The 22,622-nt window shown below is 37.2% G+C and overlaps 1 protein-coding gene across 1 annotated transcript; it reads left to right on the top strand.

Annotated features, from left to right (window-relative positions):
* The first annotated feature begins 10 nt into the window (after window positions 1-10).
* On the top strand, window positions 11-20,980 carry LOC134854040 (uncharacterized). Its single transcript, XM_063870105.1, has 3 exons — window positions 11-135; window positions 474-632; window positions 19,227-20,980. The coding sequence occupies exons 1-3, from the start codon at window positions 15-17 to the stop codon at window positions 20,849-20,851; spliced, it is 1,905 nt and encodes a 634-aa protein (XP_063726175.1). The 5' UTR covers window positions 11-14; the 3' UTR covers window positions 20,852-20,980.
* The last annotated feature ends 1,642 nt before the right edge of the window (window positions 20,981-22,622 follow it).

The raw sequence follows: 22,622 nt of genomic DNA, 5'->3' as shown, positions 1-22,622 counted from the left end.
TTGCAGATATGGGTATGCATCTGAAACGAACTGGACTACGCAGCTTATTAAGGCAGTTAGACGCAATCAACTTCCTACCGGTTGAAGGGTTTCCGAATCAATTCAGTTCAAAATCGTGCAAGAAGTGCTCCTCTTGTAAGTTATATTTTGATTTTCTTAGTTATATTTTAATTATATATATTCAAGTTATAAGTAGTTTTCCCAAAAATATTGAAAATTCAGTATTTAGAGAAATGTATCAAAGCTTTAAATATTAACCAATGTCTTTAACTATTGACTCAAAGCTTTAACTATTGACTTCAAAAGGGTGGCAATTTTTGAAATGTCTCAAAGCTTTAACTATTGACTTCAAAAGGGTGGCAATTTTTGCAAACTAACTGCTCATTCTGTATTTTGAGATAACATAATGAAAAGCGGTGTTTAGTGGTAAATCGCTTTGTTAAACAAATGTTTAGTGACTGTAAAAAATTTAGATTCGTCCTATCCGCCAACTTTTCTGTCGCAGTCGAGAGCAAAAGAGCTGAGAAAGCAAATGACGTCATTAGGTAGTGAGAAACGTGGAGGTGATGAAGTCTCAGCCGACAGCAGATCAGCCGTCGAAAGCTCAAGCACAAATGAGACAAAGTTTAATGGTATGTAGTACAGTGCAGCCCCGAGCCCAGGTACTTTCGTCTGTCGTGTCTTCGATTATTCGCAAAATCGTTTTGAATAGTTGATGATGATTCTAGGGTTTTCAACACGGTGAGTCTTGGTTCGAAATTTTTTTTAACAAATCAATGAGCGCAGTGAAGACTCCTATATAGGTCGTAATTATTTTTTTTTTCAATTTCTTTTCAAGTTCAGTTCTTTTCTGTTGTTAAAAGGAAGTCAAACTCCACTATCGAAAAGCAAAAATGCAAAGGTCAAGAAGAATGTGAATGACTTCTAGTTTTTACGCAAGCAAAGCTTGTTTTATATTATGAACTCTCTTGTTTCCAACCTTAGTCGCAAATATTGTTGCGATGCAAATATTGTTGCGACAAAATGTGTTCATTTTGAAAGTGTTCATTTTGATCAATAACCAGTAATTAAGTATAGCCAATGCTAAGGATATTAACACAGACTATTATATTATAAATGGCACTTTAGCTTCAAGGTATCATGGATCTGTAGCGTAAAGTTAGGGTTGGAGACCAGCAACAAAGTATGAAGGTTCGAAATTGGGCAGGGTCGGATGTTTTTAGTCAACTTTTTGGTATACTTGCTAAAGAGCGTCCGCTGTATAAATTGAGGCATGTGCAATTGATTAATTTCTTTCTTTTCAAATTGACTGGTACTGCTAATGCGTCGTAAATGGCTTGTAGGCTCAAAGTTTTTTTCATTCAGTTTTCCCAGTAGCTTTATCGTCCATAATTTTGATTGTGTATGCGAAGTGCAACTTCGCCTCTCCGTAAAAACTTAACCTATTCTCGCATATCATAGATATTACACATATTTCGAGCCTATTTTTGTATAACTTTCGAATGCGTGTTGTTAGTTTGTCCGACGTCCCATGGTGTTATTGGAAACGGGATTCCAAAGTGTTTTACTCAAAAATTTATCCACCTGGTGTTGATGGTAGAATTATGCTAAGTGAGTATTTCTTGCGAAAGTAAAATCAACATACAATGAACCTTGCTTAAGTCACCCCACTGATCAATAACCAATTTATTGAAGATCATAGTTTTCACTGAATTTGTTCATCATTGTTTTCACATTGGTTTATTGAATGTCAAAATTCAGTATGGCACACAACCACTCTTCTGATTTTTTCCTATTATTTTTTGTTTTTTGACGCTCTTTATTAAATAAGATTAGATGTAGCAAACCTTGATGTACCATCAATTGGTCACCATAGACCTCCTAAAAGTATTCCTCAGTCATTGATTGAAATCAACTCATGTTGAAGAGAACAAATAGTAATTAAGCAAACCCTAAATTTTTTAAACACGTTTGTGTAACTGGAGTGGGCTATCTATGCCCCGTTTTATAATAAAATTTTTTTGTGAACGATGACACCACTCTACTGCTATCGAACTCAGAAACACATCACTGTTGACAAAGACCACTATCCAGACTATATATGAGATTTCTACTCTTCTTCACGCCGAGGAAGCAAAAAGAAGCTGCAAAGTGTGATTCGTTGATAACAACTGCTTTAAAATCAATGAGTTTTCATCATGATCTTAGTTTCATAAACCTTCAGCAAACTCTAAGGTGCCAAATATCGTAGTCCTCAGAATCTAAAACACATATTTTGTTAAATGCCCATTTACCCTTTCTGTCCAAATGTAAACTAGCCTACTGCTCAATTACTACTAATAATAATGCGTTTTTTGTCCGTAGCGTGGTTGAACTTTCAGAAAGTGCGTAATCAATAGTATATCTCTATAGTTTGACCAATTCCAGCATTCAGATGAGGCCATTTTGAATAGCATTCAAGCTTTTTAATGGAAGATAATACGTTTTTCCATGCCATTCGATCAAGGCAGTCACTGGGATTAAGGATGAAAGAATTCAGGTCACATTTAAGACAATCGATAACGTTTTTTTTAGGTCTTTGTGTCACCCATAAGGTGGTGTCATGAATAGTCATGATATTTCCAATGATCATTTCATGCTATATTTAGTTGCTTAATTTAAGTTATTAAAGTTATGAGACCGAAGGAATTATTGTTTACTTAATGTAAATAATATGAACAAATGAGACGAAGAGAGATTATTAGAGAGATACAAAACAGTCGGGAGTGAAAATAAAAAAGCTCTATACTGACCTAAATTCATTCTCTGAGTCAAGCTGAGGAAAGGTTGAAGACACTGTCAGGCCCACGCATCCATTTATGAAGATACTGCTAGATCAAAGTGCATTTAAACATATGAATCATCTGTAAAAGGAAAGAGGCAAAATGAGGTTGTTACATGGTGACAGTTCGCGTTCGACGGTGACTTTTCTCAGTCACTCCAGCAAAACGACGTTTTTCTGAAGACGAGCTGAAACATAGATCAAGCGCAGCAACTGTGTCTAGTCAGAGTTTCTACTTATCCTACATCCTACAACCTAACAGTCTTGGGCAATTCAAGAAGCTGCATTCATTTAGTACCTTTGAAAAACTCGAGAACTTTCGTCTCCTCTAACTCTAGGTCGAACCATCAAGACAACTGTGCTATAAATTTTGACTATTGTGCTTTAGATTGGTGTGCGCTCAACTTAAAGTGAATTTTAGTCTGAAATCATTCATTTGATATCTTTTATGATTGGAAGAACATTAATGCGGTAAACTAAAGCTTATTTACAACCAAACAGCGTTGCGAAACCCTAACCTAGACAGAAACAATATAACACTCGCAGAACATAAATCTGAGCATTTTAATAGCCTTAATTACTCTTTGCAGTTAAAAATCATGAAATCAGACTGAAATTCATCAAACTGTAAATGGCACACGCTCAAGTCTCGGTTGAACCTTACGGCGGAACGGATCAGAAGATTTCGCGCAGTTCGAACAACTCGTTAATGGATTCATTGGAGTTGCAGCGATACCAGCAGGCCAACATGTGAATTTCTTACAACTCCACTTGCGAGGCGACGCACTACGATTTTATCAAACCTAGACGCCTCAACACGAGCGAATGCAGCGAACAGCCTCGCAGCGATACGCGACCATTTCAGTAACCCACAACTTCAGGAAGTCCATGTCTTGAAGCTCGAACGACTAAATTTCGATGCGAAGAAAGATACACCCGAAAATTTTCTCGTATGTTTACAGAAAAAAAAGCACTCAGAGCTTACCCGACACCTGAAATAGCGGTTTCCGACCCAATTGATCCAGCAGCAGCTGATGCCGCAATAGAAGCAGCAAGGCATGCCAGAGAAACAGCGCTGCGACAACAACGACTGCATTCAGTTAGAGATAACCGAAACGAACAAGTTCGACTTTTCAGCAAGTCAATGTCAGGATGGCTCCGCGGAAAGCTCATGAAACGACCTGCAATCGAACCAGTTCAAGATCTTTGTACATATGTCAGACAGCAAAAGACAATTCGTGATATGTGTCGAAATGAAGATTATCCGGAAGGTGGATTTAATGGAGTCAGCGAAGCAGTTTGATAACCTCATCAATGCACTATCTGAACTCACTGCAACACAAGAAGCAACGGGGAAACAGATAAATGAAATGAAGACACAAATGAATGATCGAAATCGCCAGGAAGCTTCAACATCGGCCCAACCATCAACAAGCCAGCAACAACAAAATCAGTTCGGAAATAATCAACAAATCGTGGTTATCAACAAGGATATCGAGGAAACAGAGGTTTCCCGCAACAGCGATAGCCAAATCCGAACCATTCATACCGAGGAAAGCAACCTTTCAGAGGATAATATTCTCAACCAAATAATTTTAGATCCGGTTGGAGGACGAGAAGGACGCTTCCGAAACCCTTATCCAGCATACCAGGCGAACCAACAGTATTGGAACCAACCACTACTCGCTAACCAGAACCAACAACAGTGGAACCAACAACCATTCCCTAATCGAAACTACCAATTTCCTCAAACAAATACCTATCAGTCACAGCAAGCTGAATTCCAACAATCACCGAGTGTTGAAGTCCAAAACCCAAATACCCCTTATATGCCAGTAATCCAAGCGACGGGTGTTTTCTGCGAAATATACGGTTACCCCAATCATATGGCCAGTCAATGCCATATGCGTCAAAAACCCCAAGGAAAGTGACAATCTTTCCCATTCCAGCACCAACCAAAAAACGTCTAATCCCACCGAGTCAAGAGTGAAGAATTGAAACCGAAATAAACGATAAAAACAAAATTGAACATAACATAAATGCAGCCAAAACACGCAGAAGAAACAGAAGAATAGAAAAACCAAACCCAAAACAGGAAAAATTTCATCCCAATCAACAAAAAAAAAGAAAACCCAACGAAAAAGTGTTACCTCAAGAAATCCTTGATTTATATGCAGTTATCCTGGAATCCGACAGAACCCTTTCATATGTCAAATCGCAATTTGCACATGAAACATTTAAACGTGCTCTAATTGATACTGGAGCCTGTGCAAATGTAATATCCCAGGAAACTTTAAACGATCTTACCACCAATAAAGCCTTATTTGAACGGATCCAAACCCAAAAATCAAAACTGAAACGAGTACGCATGGCAGGAGGACAATTCGTACCGATAGAAATTGAAGCTACAATAACCTTCCGGATTGCAGCAATTAGCTTTAGAGAAAACTTCCTTGTTTTACCTACAGCAAACTCGATGATACTCTGAAATTGTTTCTACAAAAAACACGACGTTCAAATTTGTCCGAAATACAATCTTCTGAAGTTTCCGAATTTAACAGTTCAAATCAACGAAATCAAAACAGCGACTTCCAAGCGACACAAAAAACCGACGCTCCGTATACCCGTTATTCTTTCAAAAAAAATACGTTATCCCCCCAAATAAAACAATACTTCTGGAATGTTTTACCGAATCAGATATCAAAAGTACTATCAGAACAGTCATCCCCAACTCCGAGTTTGAAGATGATTTAAATGTAGCGCTGATGTCCTCAATCAATGAGACAACATCAGATAGTAAACTGTACATTCCCGCAGTTGATATTACAGATCACCCGATCACATTGTTGCATAAGAGCAAAATCGCTACATTCACAGTCCTTAAATTGACCGACATGCAACAAATTGTCCCGATTGACTCATAGACATTAGCATTAATAAAAATGAGCGAGCAACCCAGACAATCTAAAACATGAAATCAATCAGCTTATTCAAGTGAATCAACTGGGTAACATGAAATCAATCAAATCTGCTCCCGAATATGAAAAATTCTGGTTTTCAACACCGGAAACATGTGAAAATCCAAGCTTTTTTACACCAATTCAAAGGGAAATTTATGATCAAATTACCCATCTTAGAAGTCTTGAACTCTGTGAACCAAAATCGAATGACCATGATAGATTGACATTTTAACACCAATTCAACTGGTAAAATTCCATATTGACAAATGATCAAAGGTTAAAAGTGGAATGTTTACTCGTCGAATACTCCGATATATTTGCTAAACACCGATTCGATGTCGGATATAACTCGAGTTACAAATCAATTTTACACCGGAGCATCAACGACCTCTGTATACCGAAGGTCCACCAACACCAATTCATCTGAGGAAAGAATTAACAATCGAATTGGCTCCAATGCATTACTTTGGTCTAATAACAACGTTATCACAGTCAAAGAATAGTAGCCCGCTATTTGCTCACCGAAAACCATCAGGCTAATTTCGTAAGCTCATTGATTTAAGAAGAATCAACCATTCGCTCAAAAATGACTATTTAATTACGAATTTTCCAATATCAAATCAATGACAGAAGCCTCAAATCACTTCGCCGAAAAGAAACTGATTACAAAACTTGATTGCTCACAGGCGTACCATTGTGTGCAAATGGCGGATGACGTATCAGTTAACTTTTGGCATTTAACTTTTCATCTCGAACTTATGCATAAAAATGTCTAGCTCAAGGTCTAAACAAATCGATAACAGGTTTTAGTTCTTTCATCCGTCATTACTTAGATCCATGCTTGGCAGCGGATATGTGTACACAATTCATGGATGATATAGGAAGTGCAGTGTACTCATTTGATGAACTAATACCGACCTTGTCAAAAAAATTTTGAATGTGTCAAAAAATCAGGATTAAAACTATCACCAGGAAAATGTGAAATAGGCACGGACAAAATGAAATTCTTAGGAAATATAGTAACAACAGCAGGAGTTTCGCCAGAGAAAGCGAAAATTGAAATATTTCTGCGTAACTTTCGAATGCCATAGACTATTAAACAGGTCAAGAGACTAATAGGATTCGTACAGTTCTATAGGATTTATATGCCGAGTCTTGGAGAAAAACTCCTGCCATTTTACAATGTTGAAAAAATATATAGAATTCAGAATCACCGATGAACATCACAAGGCCCATGATGTTCTGAAACATAATCCTTACAAGCAACAACAGTAACACTCAGACTGCCAAAACCAGACGCAAGTTACCATGGTACAGGATTTGTTCTCATGGTTGAGGATTATGTTAAAACTGAGAACAAAGGCAGAACAAAAACGTATGCACCAGTTTTTTTCGGATCACGACTTTTCACCGAACCGCAACTCAAGTTTTCAGTATATTACAAGGAATTCCTAGCCTTGTATTTTGCATCAGATCACTTCGCTCATTTCATCTGGGGAGCATCAAAACCTGTCATTGTTCTGACAGACAATAGGAGCCTCACACAATTTTTTCAATCAAAGTCGATACCACCGTCAGTTTGGAACTTTCTACACAGAGTCTTAGCATTTAATATTGTAATAGCACATATACCTGGAAAAGTAAACCACGCAGCAGATTTTCTATCACGTATGCAGACAGACCCGAATGCTTCTCTATCGCTAAGATTGACAGATAAGATATCAGTTCGAGAAATTTATATCGACTCAACGGCGAAAGTACCTGACGCATCGCTAAATTCGATTGAAAATATTCAAGAAGTATTCCCTGAACCAATTATAATGACGGACGAGCTGCGCAAACAACTCGAGTTTCCAGGCCTTCTTGAAACAAATTAACAAAAGAAGCCACGACTCAACATACAGATGATCCGGAAGCAGGAACTTTTGTGAGGTTAACACGACCAAAAATATCCTCAATTGATTACCCAAATCCTGCTGATTTCCTTTCAGACATAGCGGACAGAAGCGAACCACTGGACTTAAGAGAAGAACAGAACAAAGATCCAGCCTTTAAATTAGTAAAGCAATGGATATTGAACAACGCGATACCCGATCTGAAATACTCCAATAACAAACAGTAAAATACGCCAAGCAGCTCCAACGATTAATTTTAAGCAACGACATTCTTTATGGAAAGTTTTTTGATAACCCCGGCGAAGTCAAATACAACCAGTACTGCCTACCAAAGCACTTGTGGCAGGAAGTTGTTTACCGTTTGCATATTTCGCCAAGCGGATGACATATTGGCATGGGAAGAACTTTAGAAGAGTTTTGGAAACGATTTTCCTTACCAGGTTTCACAGAATTTTTCCTTCATGTCATCAGAAATTGTCTTATGTGCCTGCAGCTGAGGAACTCTTCAAGCTGATACTAAACTCCTCCTTTGCAACCACTGTCATCATTTCAATCATTCCCAGGCGATATGATGCAAATAGATATAGTTGGACCATTCCGATCGCCAGTGTACAAATATGCGCTTCCAATTCGATTGAAAAGGTTCAAGAAGTATTCCCTGAACCAATTATAATGACGGACGAGCTGCGCAAACAACTCTAATCTCCAGGCCTTCTTGAAACAAATTAACAAAAGAAGCCACGACTCAACATACAGATGATCTGGAAGCACGAACTTTCGTGAGGTTAACACGACCAATAATATCCTCAATTGATTACCCAAACCCTGCAGATTTCCTTTCAGACATAGCGGACAGAAGCGAACCACTGGACTTAAGAGAAGAACAGAACAAAGATCCAGCCTTTAAATTAGTAAAGCAATGGATATTGAACAAAGCGATACCCGATCTGAAATACTCCAATAACAAACAGTAAAAACACGCCAAGCAGCTCCAACGATTAATTTTAAGCAACGACATTCTTTATGGAAAGTTTTTTGATAACACCGGCGAAGTCAAATACAACCAGTACTGTGTACCAAAGCACTTGTGGCAGGAAGTTGTTTACCGTTTGCATATTTCGCCAAGCGGAGGACATATTGGCATGGGAAGAACTTTAGAAGAGTTTCGGAAACGATTTTCCTTACCAGGTTTCACAGAATTTTTCCTTCATATCATCAGAAATTGTCTTATGTGCCTGCAGCTGAGGAAATCTTCAAGCTGCTACTAATTTTCTCCTTTGCAACCACTGTCATCATTTCAATCATTCCCAGGCGATATGATGCAAATAGATATAGTTGGACCATTCCGATCGCCAGTGTACAAATATGCGCTAACAGGAATAGATGTTTTCTCCAAATATCTTTTCGCAGTACCACTTACAAATGTGAGTGGCGATACAGTCGCACGGGAGTTAACGAAAATTTTCTTCATGCATAGCTATACGAATTCTATCGGATTTAGGAACGACGTATACATCCAAATTAATGCACGAATTCACATCACTACTAGAAATCCAGATCAATCATGCAACATTAAAACATCCACAGACTATTGGACTTATTGAACGATCTCATGGAGCACTTAAACGAAATTCGAAACTAAACACACGAACAATGGTCCGATTGGCATAGATATGTCATATTGGCAACATTTATCCATAATACATCCTACTACTCATCAATCGGATGTAGCCCTAGCGCAATCTTCCACGGGAGAGAGCCAATCAAAAAATTGGATCTTCGTTTTTCAACGAAGGCACTGGAAGCAGTTACAGCAGAATCGGACTTTTTAACTTCAGTACAAGATGCAATGTTGAGAAATTCAAAGAAACGAAACAGAATATCATTGATGCATACCAACGCTACTGAGGATATTATGACCACAAAGCAGAAGCACAATCTCTAAAACTCCATTCGTATTGTCTTCTACTAAATTCAAAATTAACAACGCAATCGGAATTTGGAAGTAAAGCCGCGCAAGTATGGATGCCACTTTATAGAGTAGAAAAAGTTCTCGCAAATTCAAAGTATTTGATCAGGAAAACTGGAACAACATACACTCAATGTGTTCATTGATTTCGACTAAATCCAATTGTTCCACAACAGACACCAGCAGATTTGGAGAGCATCAACCCAGCAGAATTTATAACAGATCCTTCATTGGGAAAATTCCGTAGTTAGCCAGAGCTCTTTGATGAATACTTACCTAGTCCATTGAAAGATGTGCAGCCATCTTCAACGGAAGCTCAATTGTCATTTCAGCAGCCAGCTAGAGTCCGATTAACTATATCACCAGGACCACCACCAGTGCTAGCAGCTCCAGCAATACCTCCACCACCGGTACTACCAGCACCATTGCCAATTGCAGCGCCAGCGATACCCATCGTGGCCCCACAACCAGCAGAGCTACCTGAAGGACAGGCAGCAGAGGCCGTCGCAAACGAAAACACGGAAGAGCAGTTTGATAATCGCTTTCACGATCCAGTCCCACCATATGACAAATGAGCCCGATTCGCCTAATCTCGATCTTTTTTCTAGAACCTGAGCAAGTGCCAACCGTAAATGAAAGACAACCAAGACGAGCAGCCTTGGAGGCACGTGATAGAATTCATGCAAATAAAGTACAATTTAGTAGACGAGTGCAACGAAGAAAGATTACACCACCACCATTGGTAGTTCGCAGATACATCATGCGCACGCTCGACGGACACGAAATAGCGCGAACTACGTTTACATCACGAGAAAATGTTGCAGCCAGGAAAAAAACATGTCAAGATAGAATTGATGTCGCAAATGAAACTGCAGGTATACCACGCGACGGAATACGATTAAAGCGAGCGTAAAACGAACGAAACAGACGTTACTAGGAAACCGACGCAACAGAACGAACGGCGAAGATCCCGATAATGTACCAGGACCATCGACATTAAATTCGATCGAAACGCCAAAAAACATTATTACCGTAAACGGAAACATACTCACGTTCCCTGGCGCTATCACACACTGTGTATCAAGGGATTTCAAAATTAGAAATGGATTAGCATGCCAGATTTCAAATAGTTACACAAACTTAAAACCGAAAAATCAGTTTTTTGAGTACCCAACGTTAAATCATCTATCAGTCAGCTTATGCCAACAAAGAACACAAGTTAAGAACCACGGAATTAAACAGATCGCGTTACCGAAACTCGGCTGTGGACTCGACAAACTTAACTTCGATACAGTTTATCGAATGATTGCGGACATATTTCGAAAAACAGACATTACTGTGTACCTATACGTATAACAGTTAGCTTAACCCACCTGATACGTTCCACCATGATGGAAGTGAGAACAGCCGCGGAAGAAGACGACGCAGTCATCATGATGATAATGATAATGATGATGATGATCAGTCGCCCCCTTCTCGACCTAAAGGGGAAAAAATATAAAAAACCCATGGATCTGCGAAACCTGTCCAAGTATCTGCGACCCATGAGAGTAAAAACGGGAAAATAAAACTTTCTTAAACACGGTAATTTAAGCCTTTGCCTGTAACAAGTCATCCCCGGCAGAAAAATTTGAATTTTTTTTAAATTTCTTTTAATAAGTACAAACAACATGTATTCAAGTGCATACGAGTGTACGAAACCGTTTCTATGAACCCCGTAGACGATACCTCGGGTAGTCAAATCAACCATCGAGGAAGAACGAGGGAGAATGTTGATGAAATAAAAGGCGACGAAAATGTTCACAAAATAAATCAACGCAAAAATGGTCGGTAATTTCGAAATTATTGTATAATGACACTCCAATGGAGCCCTGATCTCGTGCAAAAATGTAAAACAGCCAATGGAGCCAATATAAGGACCAGAAGAGCACTCGGAAAAAACTCTACTGCCCAAAGTATTGGGAAAAATCGCAAAAATCGCGGACTTTGAAAAACGATAGCTCTTGAAAAATTAACGATATCTCGGAAAAAGCGTCCACAGAGGTAGGTTATCGAACCTCACCTATCAATTGCACCTGGTTAGACCAAGTTTGGGCACCAAAAATTTCAGACTCCAGGTCGAAATCTGAAGGCCAGGTTATGACCAAAAAGTGAAACAAAACGCCATTTTTGAAAGCGATAACGAGAGCTAAGCAGCCCGGGTATACACCATGGGCCGTCTGTGAAACGGAAAAGGTCATACTCCCTAGGCCAGAAAAGGCCACGAATTTGGGATATGGCATTTGGCTTATTACATCAGCTTCTTCATCTTTTTCTTTGTGGGAGTACAACCTGAATGAGGTTCACACTCGGTCTCGCAAAGAACACTCAGGATGCAACATATGCATCATCACACTAGATTGCAGGACGCAATTAGCTTCCCGGAATATCAAGATTAGACACGACCTTGGGGTTTGCGATAAAATTCCGGCAAGACAAATCAACGTCAAACTGTCAGACCCATTGTGGCATCTCATGTCGGAATATCTGGAAATAAACGAACTACCATATTTTGAATTAAGGACAGATGCGGGGATCAAACTTTTGGAAGAAGTAAAGGCGAAGCTTATCGATAGCCCAATTGTTACAAATATGGAACAGCTGGATGAAATTTCAAAACCTATTGCTCACGGAAGGAAACTCTTAAAACCTTTATTCACGGACAAACTTGAAAGCTATATACCGACAAAACTTTCAATGACTCTAACTGTAATTGTTTTTATTGGAAGTACACTGCTTCAATGCTTGTGCACTTACCTCTTCCACCGATTCAAAGCAGTCAGGTACATCACTCCACGATTCTTAAAGACAACACGTGGAGATATTCGAATAAAGCCAGTAGTTGCAATGGTTATTGACGAACGCGAGAGAGACGAGAAGACAGCCAGACTTAGGGAATCGAGAGAAGAATGGCAAAACAAGTACGCGGCCCTAGACGTGATTGACGAAACTATTTCGGTGCGGCAGCAACGCAGAGAAATGGAAGACGGGACATTGAACGATGAGACGAAATCAATGGAAAGCAGTAGAATGGGAATGTTAAGATCGAGATCATTTGGCGAAATATCAGCAACAGGAGAGAAAAGGACAACTTCCAGAAACATTAACGAAGGAATCAAACTGACTCCGAAATCAGGAATTTTTGGTATACAGCCACCCTCTATTCAAATTGGTGCCAGTACTACGTGCAGACGGTCTAACCGTAAAGGGAAAGACTGAGATGCGAACATGTCGCCATTTCATCCCCATTTAATGAAACCTGATTAAATCATTTAATTGATCAAACCATTTAACATTGACTTTAATGACTATCATGGTGGCTTATCTTTACCCAAAATCAGTAAGTGCTAGCAGCGCTATCCCCCTTTGCAGAAATCGAGGTCTAATTAAGTTAATCTAATGAATCGATGACTCTTCAGAAGACTGCTCGACATTCCTGAAGTTATCATTTAATCTCTGTGATGTTAACATTAATCCAATACACATTTTGTGTATATAATTTTGATACCATTATTCAATAACGGAATCAATGCATTTGCCTCAAAGTTTAACTCTAAATTAGTGTATATTTGGTGCATAACAATTTGATAAACCTTGTGGTATTTTCAGTTTGAAAAACCTATCTGGTGAATGAGATTTATTATTTTATAGAAGTGAACTTTATAGAATTATTTTATAGCTTACTCGACTGTAAAAAATTGCAGCTATACGAAGTAGACTAAAGTTTCACCTAAATTTGCATTAAACCTAGTTTATAAAATTAAAATTCTTATCTCAGTGCTAATTTCAATCAACCCGGAAAATTTATATAAAGAGCGGTAATGTGACACCCCTTAAGGGGTGTCATTAATAGTCATGATATTTGCAATGATCATTTCATGCTATATTTAGTTGCTTAATTTAAGTTATTAAAGTTATGAGACCGAAGGAATTATTGTTTATTTAATGTAAATAATTTGAACAAATGAGACGGAGAGAGATTTTTAGAGAGATACAAAACAGTCGGGAGTGAAAATAAAAAAGCTCTATACTGACCTAAATTTATTCTCTGAGTCAAGCTGAGGAAAGGTTGAAGACACTGTCAAGCCATTGCATCCATACATGAAGATACTGCTAGATCAAAGTGCAGTTAGACTTATGAATCATCTATAAAAGGAACGAGGCAAAGTGAGGTTGTTACAGTCGATCTGTTGGTCTCTTTCCTAGGACTGAATCATGGTCTTTTAATTTTAGCGCATGGTCATTTTCTCTTCGTTGAACATGGCCAAACTATTGTAGCCGTGACTGCTCTTAGCTTGTACAGATCAATAAGACCTCTCATTTTAAATAATGATTAGGTGTTTTCCTGAGACAATTTATTATGCAACCAATGATAACAAGAATTGCAGTGTTTTGAATTGGCGCCGACTACCTTTAATCCTTTAATTGATAAGAGAATGGAAATTTGTTTTTAGCTTATCTAGCTTGCTTAAGGAAAACTTACCGATACGCTTTGTGAAATGAGTTGACATAACTCTAGGTATCAATGCTTGAATAGCTTGCATAGGATAACATGGAATAACTTATTGCGAACTGAACCAACTGGCTAAATTGTCGGCGTTTATTTTTTTGTCATGCAAAGCTGGTCTCTAAAGCTGGTCGATCTAAATGTCCGAATACCCCTGAGTTCATTTAATGGCGAGGAGGGCGTGGGTTAATTTAACATCTAAAATTATGAGGAGTCGGTAAGCAGTCATTTAGTCCAAAATAATTTTTAGTTTTAAAAGGTTAAGTGGGGTCAGCTTATTCAAGCTAAATTATTGAGTCAAGTTTCATAAGCAGACAAAATAATATGATTTTTGCGTTCTCTGAAATGTTTGTCATTTTTTATTTGAGTCCAAAAATTATAATGGTCGCTGATCTTCTAATCAAAAACTCAAACTTGAATGGTTTTCTTCCGTATAGATTTTTTAGAGTCGAGATCTTTTCTAGATATAGAGTTTTTAGAGGTTTTTTAAAGAATATTAGAGATTTTTTGGCTTTTATATAGGTCATGATGATTTTTTTTTCGCGATTTGACTGTTGAATTCTTTTCATTTCAAGTGTAGTTTATTTCTATTGTTAAAAGGAAATGTAAAGATCACGAAAAACGTGATCGACTTATTATTTTGAACATGATTTTTTTTAATCAGATTTCCCCGCCAAATAAAAAATCAACATATTGATCCAGTTTTGTCATATTGGGTGATTTTATCAAAACAGTGATAATCATAATGTGTTCTAGAAATTCAAAGAGCTTCAAGGCCATCTATTTTTTCTTCGGAAGTTGAAGTTTTTCAAAAAACTAGTCAGTGTTGTTTTGTTGTTAGCCTAATTGTTGTGATAAACTTATTAAATAGTTTCAGACGAAATGAACTAAGATTAGTACGATTTGCTTCGCGTTCTCTTACGACATCACATCGCTGTATTCACATGGCAGAAATGGCATTATTGCGTGCACACCTAGAGAATGCCAATTTATCAAACCCAGAAGAAGTGAAAGGATTATTCGAAAGCTTTATTCACCGAATGGAGACATTGGACAATACTATCGGGCATCTCAAGTATGAAAATTCTCAACTGCGCAAAGACAATGTAATTATTCAAAACCGTGTACTTTGCTCTGAACGATATTTATCACGATCATGTTTGACATTTCTTGGCGTGAAATCCGGCGTGGATCCGAAATTGACCGAGATACAGTGAATTATGCAAAAGAGAAAGGTTTGAAATTTAAAACAAACAATTGTCAACCACTTCTCAGAATAAATAATAAATGGGTTCCAGTTAACAGTCGCGGTGAGATTGACAAAGTTGCCAGCGGATTTTCGGAAGAATTAGATGGTAACAAAATGGATACAGGAATTCAGGGAAATACACAGATAATCGACGAGTCTTCTTATTCCAGAAATGAGTTATTCCAAATGAAACATGGTACTGCGAAAAACAAATATGCATTGTATGGAAAACCTAGAGGGGAGAAGAGGCAACGAGAGAACGTTGATATGGAAGATAAACTGACAAATTGTGTGGTCTAATTGAAAATGTAATCGCAGTGGTAAGCTCACCACCTGGAAAAATGGCAAAAGCGCCGGTCAATGTGATAGAGCAGGAGGACGCGGGTGAGATCGAACCTACTGATACTTAGCATTTTAAAAAAATCTAATCGATGACTTTGCCAGCTGATAAAACACTTCTTTTTCTAAATATAAGATCCTTGCGATGCAATTTTGACAATTTAGTGGGATTTATTGAAACTTATAACGAAAACCTATCGATTATCTGCCTTTCGGAAACTTGGCTAACTGAAACAGACCCATTGGCAATGTACAATATTCCGGGATTTCAACCGATAGTTTCTAGATGTAGAACCAATAAAAGGGGAGGGGGTGTTGCTTTTTATGTTAAGACTGGCATTGACTTTATTATAAATGAAAATATTGTTTGCGAAAATGGGATTGAGGCATTGTGTATTAGACTTAAAAAAGGATCTCTATCTTCAACAAACATTTGCGTATTTTATCGTCCGCCCAATATAAATATCGATCATTTTTATAGTTTTCTGGAACGCAACTTTGAAACGATGGTAAATTCAAAAACAATGTTCGTTGGGGATTCTAATATTGATACACTGGTTGAAAATAGTTGCTCAAAAGGGTTGAAAAATTTAAGTAAAAGTTACAATTTTGTTATAAATAACGCCAACGAAGCAACGCGCGTTACTAACCGTAGTAGTACTTGCATTGATCATATAATTTCAAATTTTCCTGTTGCAACACATAATGTAATTTCTGGTATTAGTGATCACAATATTATCTTCGCCGATATTAACGTGGTGTCAAACATAGATGATAACTTGACTTTTCGTAATCTGTCTTTTCTAAAAAAATCAACCGAAAAAATATTGTTTTTAGCAGATGTGAACTACCTGTTAAAAAATGTACCGGAAGGAACATGTGATGAAAAAGTTGAGTTTCTGATTAAAACAATTATCGATTGCCTAGATGTATTCGCTCCATTAAAAGTATATGGTAAAAAACGAAAAGTGAAATCACAATGGATAACTCCAGAAATTAGAAAACTAATTTTTAAACGAGATAGACTTCTTCGCCAACTACAGGCCTGCTGGTCGACTGAAACGCATGTCAATTATAAAATCATTCGCAATAAAGTAAACGCCTTGCTGCGATTAGAGAAACGGAACTTTTATACTAAAAAAGTGGAAAAGGTGACTAACAGTAAAGATTTATTTAAGATTTTTAAAAATGTAGGAATAGGAAAGACCGGGAATAACACAACGACACATATTGATGCGAAGAAATTGAATACTTTTTTCTGTAACATTGGGTCGAAAATTGCATCGCAAATACCTTACTCATCAGTACCGATATGTAGATCGCCAAAACAAGTGAAATCAATGGTAATGTTTGAAACTAACCACAGAGAAGTTCTAGATGTTATCAATAGCCTTAAAAGTAAGTTCTCATGTGGACCTGATGATATTTGCAATGAAATCATCAGGCAGTTAGGAGTGGTAATTGCACCATTAATATCCGATATTTTTAACGAATGCATTCACCTTGATGTTTTCCCAGACTTACTGAAAATTGCCAAAGTGGTCCCTATGTTCAAAGATGGAGATAAAACAGATCCTAGTAATTACAGACCAATTTCGCTGTTGTCTTGCCTGAGCAAAGTCGTTGAGAAACTTATACATTCGAGGTTCATAAATTTTTTTGAGAAATTTTCTATTTTAAACATGAACCAATATGGTTTTCGATCTAAGCGATCTACGATTCAGGCTGTTGCGAGGCTGACCGAATTTGTAAGAGATGCTACTAATAAAAGAGCGGATGCAATTGCTTTGTTTTTGGATCTCAAGAAAGCTTTTGACACGATTGATCACAAAATTTTGATGCAAAAATTGGATCATTATGGGATCAGGGGTAAAAGTAACAATTTGATTAGAGCCTACTTGACTAATAGAAAGCAGTATGTTGAAATTGGAAATAATAGATCGACGCTTGAAAATGTTTCAACGGGAGTTCCACAAGGATCTGTTCTAGGTCCGCTTCTGTTTTTGATTTACATAAATGATTTACCTGATAGCACTAGTTTAGATACTACACTTTTTGCAGATGATACATCCATCATGACTTCTGGTAAGAATTCTGGAAAGAAATTAAGAACCGAATTTGACAAAGTTTACAATTACTTATGTTGCAATAAACTTTCACTGAATACTGATAAAACTGTTCTGCTCAATTTCAGCAAGAAAAATGGAGAAATTGGTCTTGATATAAAAGGTGAATGCATAAAAATGGTTGATTGCACGAAGTATTTGGGTATCTACATTGATTCAAAGTTAGACTTCAAGATGCATATTGAACATGTTATTAAGAAATTGTCTAAACTGTGTGGAGTAATATATCGTTCCAGAAAATTATTTAATATTCCAATGCTTCTACTGATATACAGATCCTACATCAAACCTGTTCTTCAATATGGCGTATTGGTTTATGGCTGTGCAAACTTAACAGATCTAAATAAAATTTTAGTAATACAGAAGAGAATAATACGTGCTATTTTTAGAATTGATTATAGAGAGAGCACAGTTGAAAAGTACAGACTGCATAAAATTGAAACGGTGTTTGATCTTCACGTTTACGAACTGTTTAAAGATATTTGCTACAATAATGTTTGTGATAGTACCACGACTAATAACGTGGCGTACTTCACTAGGAGAGTTGCTTCTGGAAAAGTTAATAGTAAAATACAAAGAACGAAATGTTTTCAAAATTCCATAAATGTTAGAAGAACCATTATTCATAATTATATAACTGCATCTGGTTTATTGAATGAAGATGTGACAAGTTTGCAGAGACATCAACTCAAGATTTTTATACACGATGTTTTTGATAATTATCTGCTTGATAATAAGGAAGTTCATAAACAGCTGTATTGTCATTGATGTTTGAGCTTAAGGTTGTCTACTAGATAAGCCGTAGGCTTTTTAGACAATCCTTGTTGATGATTGTAAATATACATATTGTATTGTAATAATCATCAACTGAATTAAATATTATTATTATTATTATGTTTTGCGTTCTTTTTCAACCGTCTGATGGCTGGGTTTAAGAATTTTCAGTACGAAGTGGGAGGTAACCGTAATTCAAAAAGGAATGTAACTAAAAAAAGCTGTTAGGATATCAAAACCTTATCAGTCATGTTAATTTTTGTTTGAAACCAAGTTTTTTTTTCTAAGGTAACCAACTGACCTCTCCCGTTTCCCTAATTAGTCACAAAATTGCGTGACAAGAGAACTTAAAAAATTTCAGTTTTTGATGCGAAAAAGCCATCCCAGTTTTGAGGCTATTTTGTGTCCCGTTGGAAGAATTAGGCTATCTATCCGAGTATGTGGCCTTTCGATTACGCATAACCACCGCGTGATTAATATGAAAACAAAATTGCAAAAAGGGTCATTGAGTTGGCTTCTTCGTTGATTTGGAAAATTATTTATTTAGATCCAAATTCTGAAATGTCGCGGAGAAACGTCTCCAATGAGAGCTCATGGCAGCGGCCAATAAACGACGAGTCTATGTTTGATCGCATCTTCCAAATGGACAGAGAGACGAATGAATCTAATCTGAAGCATCATCGAGACACAGAAGTTAGCGGAGACTCGGAATCGGGTAAGTTTTCGGAGCAACGTGATCAAAGAGATAGTATAAATGAGCCATTTGAAAACATCGAAAACGATAGAGAAATTCATGCACCGAAAAGGATAGGGTTTAATGATGACCAATCCTGGCTTGTCTGCGATGGAGAAGTTCCAGAGATTACGGGTATCAACACTCAAAGAACCAGGAGTCTGCTCATTTCCAACTTTGCGGCGCCGAAGTCAAACTTCTTCTTGAAAGGGTGGGTGTACCAATGTAACGAGCAGAACTTATACGCTCGAGATTACGCCACATTAGCAACTGCTGTTGATAAATGTGACCTCTATTTGACTCTTGAAACTGTTTACCTGGCGCTGCAGATTTTTCCAGGAGGTATTTTAAGAGTCAACGAGGAAACTCAAAGAAAGCATTTACAAGCCTTGATTGAAAATATCGTTGAGAAGTTTGAACCAAAGTATGTGGTAATTTTGAGTCCGATTGTGCCAAAATGCTTCGAGAACTTTATTGGCCAAGACCCAGAGCAAGTTTTAGAGGACAGCCAGAAAGTCATCGATATAATTTCAGAATTCTGTGCTGAAAATCCCGTTGTGTCCAAGTCAAAAATAGTGCACTACTCTTTGAATTCGGCTTTTAGTGTAAAAGGTACAATTTGTCAATCCTTATTTTTCGAACGTGGTAATGACTTCAAATTTACTGAGTTTGGGTATTCAATGATAGCCTCGGTGATTTCAATGATAGGCAAGTCTTTAGTACCGAGAACTGAAGATTCGGCGAAAGGTTTGTCTATCGGTTATAATAACCAGTTAATTAATCGAAACGAACATAATCAAAAATATAGCGGTTCGAGTGCAAGTAGGTACCAATGGGGAAACGATTATCGGCCAAATAACGATGATTACCGGAAACAAAAACGAACCCAATTTGGCGGTCATGATGAAAACAATTCAAGATCTAATATTGGATATCGCAATTTTAACTACAACCCCAGTAAAAATCGAGGAAAATGGCGAAAAGGTGAGACTCATTCTGATTCTGAATCCATTTACACTACTGATCGAGAAAATGGGACACTCAATAGTTATGACAGGGAACCTTCTAACTTCGATGGGTACACCACTAATAGCAGATATCAGAACTCGAAGAAATATCCAAATCAAAGTTTTTCAAATGTAAGCCACCCAAGGACGAATTACTTTCAACCACCGAGAAAAAATAGATACGAGAATAATCCGTATGCGAACGTCAATGTAGAACCATATAATGAAGGCTACAAGTTGAAATATCGAAGAGCGGACGGGGCTCAAAGTGGGTTTACAGGGAAATTTGCACTTACCGGTCATGATAAGGAAACCTTGAAGCCACACAAGCGATATAGGTTGAAGGAAGATAATAACGATAGTTTCAGTTTTGCCGATTCGAGTAATGACGATTATAATTGGAAAACTGACGATGATGGTAAATTTGATTAGAAAGCTGGTTAAATTGAAACTCAAATTGGTTATTGTTTTCTTCTGATTAGAAATCCAACAAAAATAAAACAAACTGGTACGAATGAAATTAGAAACGGTAGCATTGGGAGGGTGGGGTCCTGGTTTCATTTGTAATCTTTATGGTTGCGGCTTTGGTGGTTTGGCTAAAGCCAGAATGGTAACAACAAAAAAATTGAAGCTCAGTTTTACACTTGCGATTGGCGAGCCTTGTCAAATCGTAGTTTTGACTTTTTTTCGGGGGTAACAACTGCTTTAACAGCTGACAGGCTCAGATTCTTGAAAGTTCAAATTAAACTCTTGGAGATACCGCTTATATGGTATACTTAAGAGGTTATATTAGTACTCTTTGGCTCCATCCAGCACACTTGGCCTATAACTAATGGCTACGCCTGGGACGGCAAAGGTTCTAGCTTCAAATCCGTCCATGGTCTGGTATTTTTTTAAACTGAAAATTTTCCCATTCAATAAACTTGTCAGTCTATTGTTCATCGACTTAGTTGACGCATCATGGAATATTCTTGGGCTGTAAGCAATATTCATTGTTGTTGCAAGTGTTTTTGATTTGTAAAATTGCTAACTCTGTATATCCTAAATGGTTTCGGCTTATGTTTTATCAGCTTGCTGTCCGTTCTAAGGAAAATCTTATGTTTACACCCCCCTCCGGAAACACGCAAAAAATTAAGAATCTTACAATTTTAGAACTTGAAAGCTCTAAGTTTTTCATGACAACAATTTTGTTTTCGGTTCAGCGAGAGTTTACCCAAGTTTTTTTGCTTTGATTGCCGCCTGCAAATTTTTTCTGAATACTAATTACGAAGAAGAATTATAAAGTTAAGTTTTTTTTTCTTTTTTCTCGACATTTAAAAAAAAAATTTCGACGACCGTTTTTTTGAAGAATCAATGAACATAGTGAAGACTATCGTATAGGTTTTGGTGATTTCTTTGTTTTTGATCCAGAAAAAGGCTTACAATGCTCCAATAACTAAAGAAGCTCCAATAACCAAAGAAATACATATTAATGCATTTATGAATGCTTTTAGATAAATCTGCACTTTTGAATTTTTCCACATTCATTTGCTAAAAGTTAGGCTATTATGAAAAGTTAAAGTCCTGAAAAACGTGATCGGCTGCAAATTTTGATTTGTTTTTCAGATTATTCAGCATTACTTTTTTATTCAGTTTTCTCAAATTGGAATAATTTTATCAAAAAATTGTCTATTAGAAGTTGTTATTAAAATTCACGAGATTTAAGGCCATCTTTGCTCATCTCTGATATTCGCAAGTTGGAAAATTGTCAATGAGCTCAAAGAAATGTCAATTTTCGAACATGCAGGGTTGCGTTTATTGGCACTTTTCCAACTTTCTGTTGGCTATATTTTTTCTGTCATCTTGCAATGACATGTGTGCGTAGTTTCGCAAGTGGTACGAAGATCCACCTCTTCTGTGCGGAAATTTGCAGTGAATTAAAAGAGTTGTTAATGAAATGAAAACAGAGTATTTCTTTTGCTCTGTTTTTCTCAGAAGTTTTATGCTACCTTTTTTGTACAAAGTGTTAAAATGCTTTTTATGTGATTTTTGTAGGGTTATTTTAGTTTTTCTAGTTTTAAAAAGATATATGTGAAAACATTCTCTAAACATCAAGACACACATAATGCTGCGTTTCAACAAAGAAATAAAAACTCTGTAAAGAAATCCCCAACTCAAATAAACACAAATTTAAGCCGGTAAAAAGGCCCGTAACCAACATTTT

Source organism: Symsagittifera roscoffensis, chromosome 9 (assembly GCF_963678635.1).
Source record: "Symsagittifera roscoffensis chromosome 9, txSymRosc1.1, whole genome shotgun sequence".
Taxonomy (NCBI): Eukaryota; Metazoa; Xenacoelomorpha; order Acoela; family Convolutidae; genus Symsagittifera; species Symsagittifera roscoffensis.
This window is presented reverse-complemented; position numbering and strand designations above follow the sequence as displayed.

Excerpts from the sequence above, each read along its gene's own strand:
- LOC134854040 (XM_063870105.1), top strand. The coding sequence starts at position 15 with ATGCATCTGAAACGAACTGGACTACGCAGCTTATTAAGGCAGTTAGAC. Across the intron at positions 136-473 it reads GTGCAAGAAGTGCTCCTCTT|ATTCGTCCTATCCGCCAACT; the intron begins GTAAGTTATATT and ends TAAAAAATTTAG. Across the intron at positions 633-19,226 it reads AAATGAGACAAAGTTTAATG|ATCCAAATTCTGAAATGTCG; the intron begins GTATGTAGTACA and ends TTATTTATTTAG.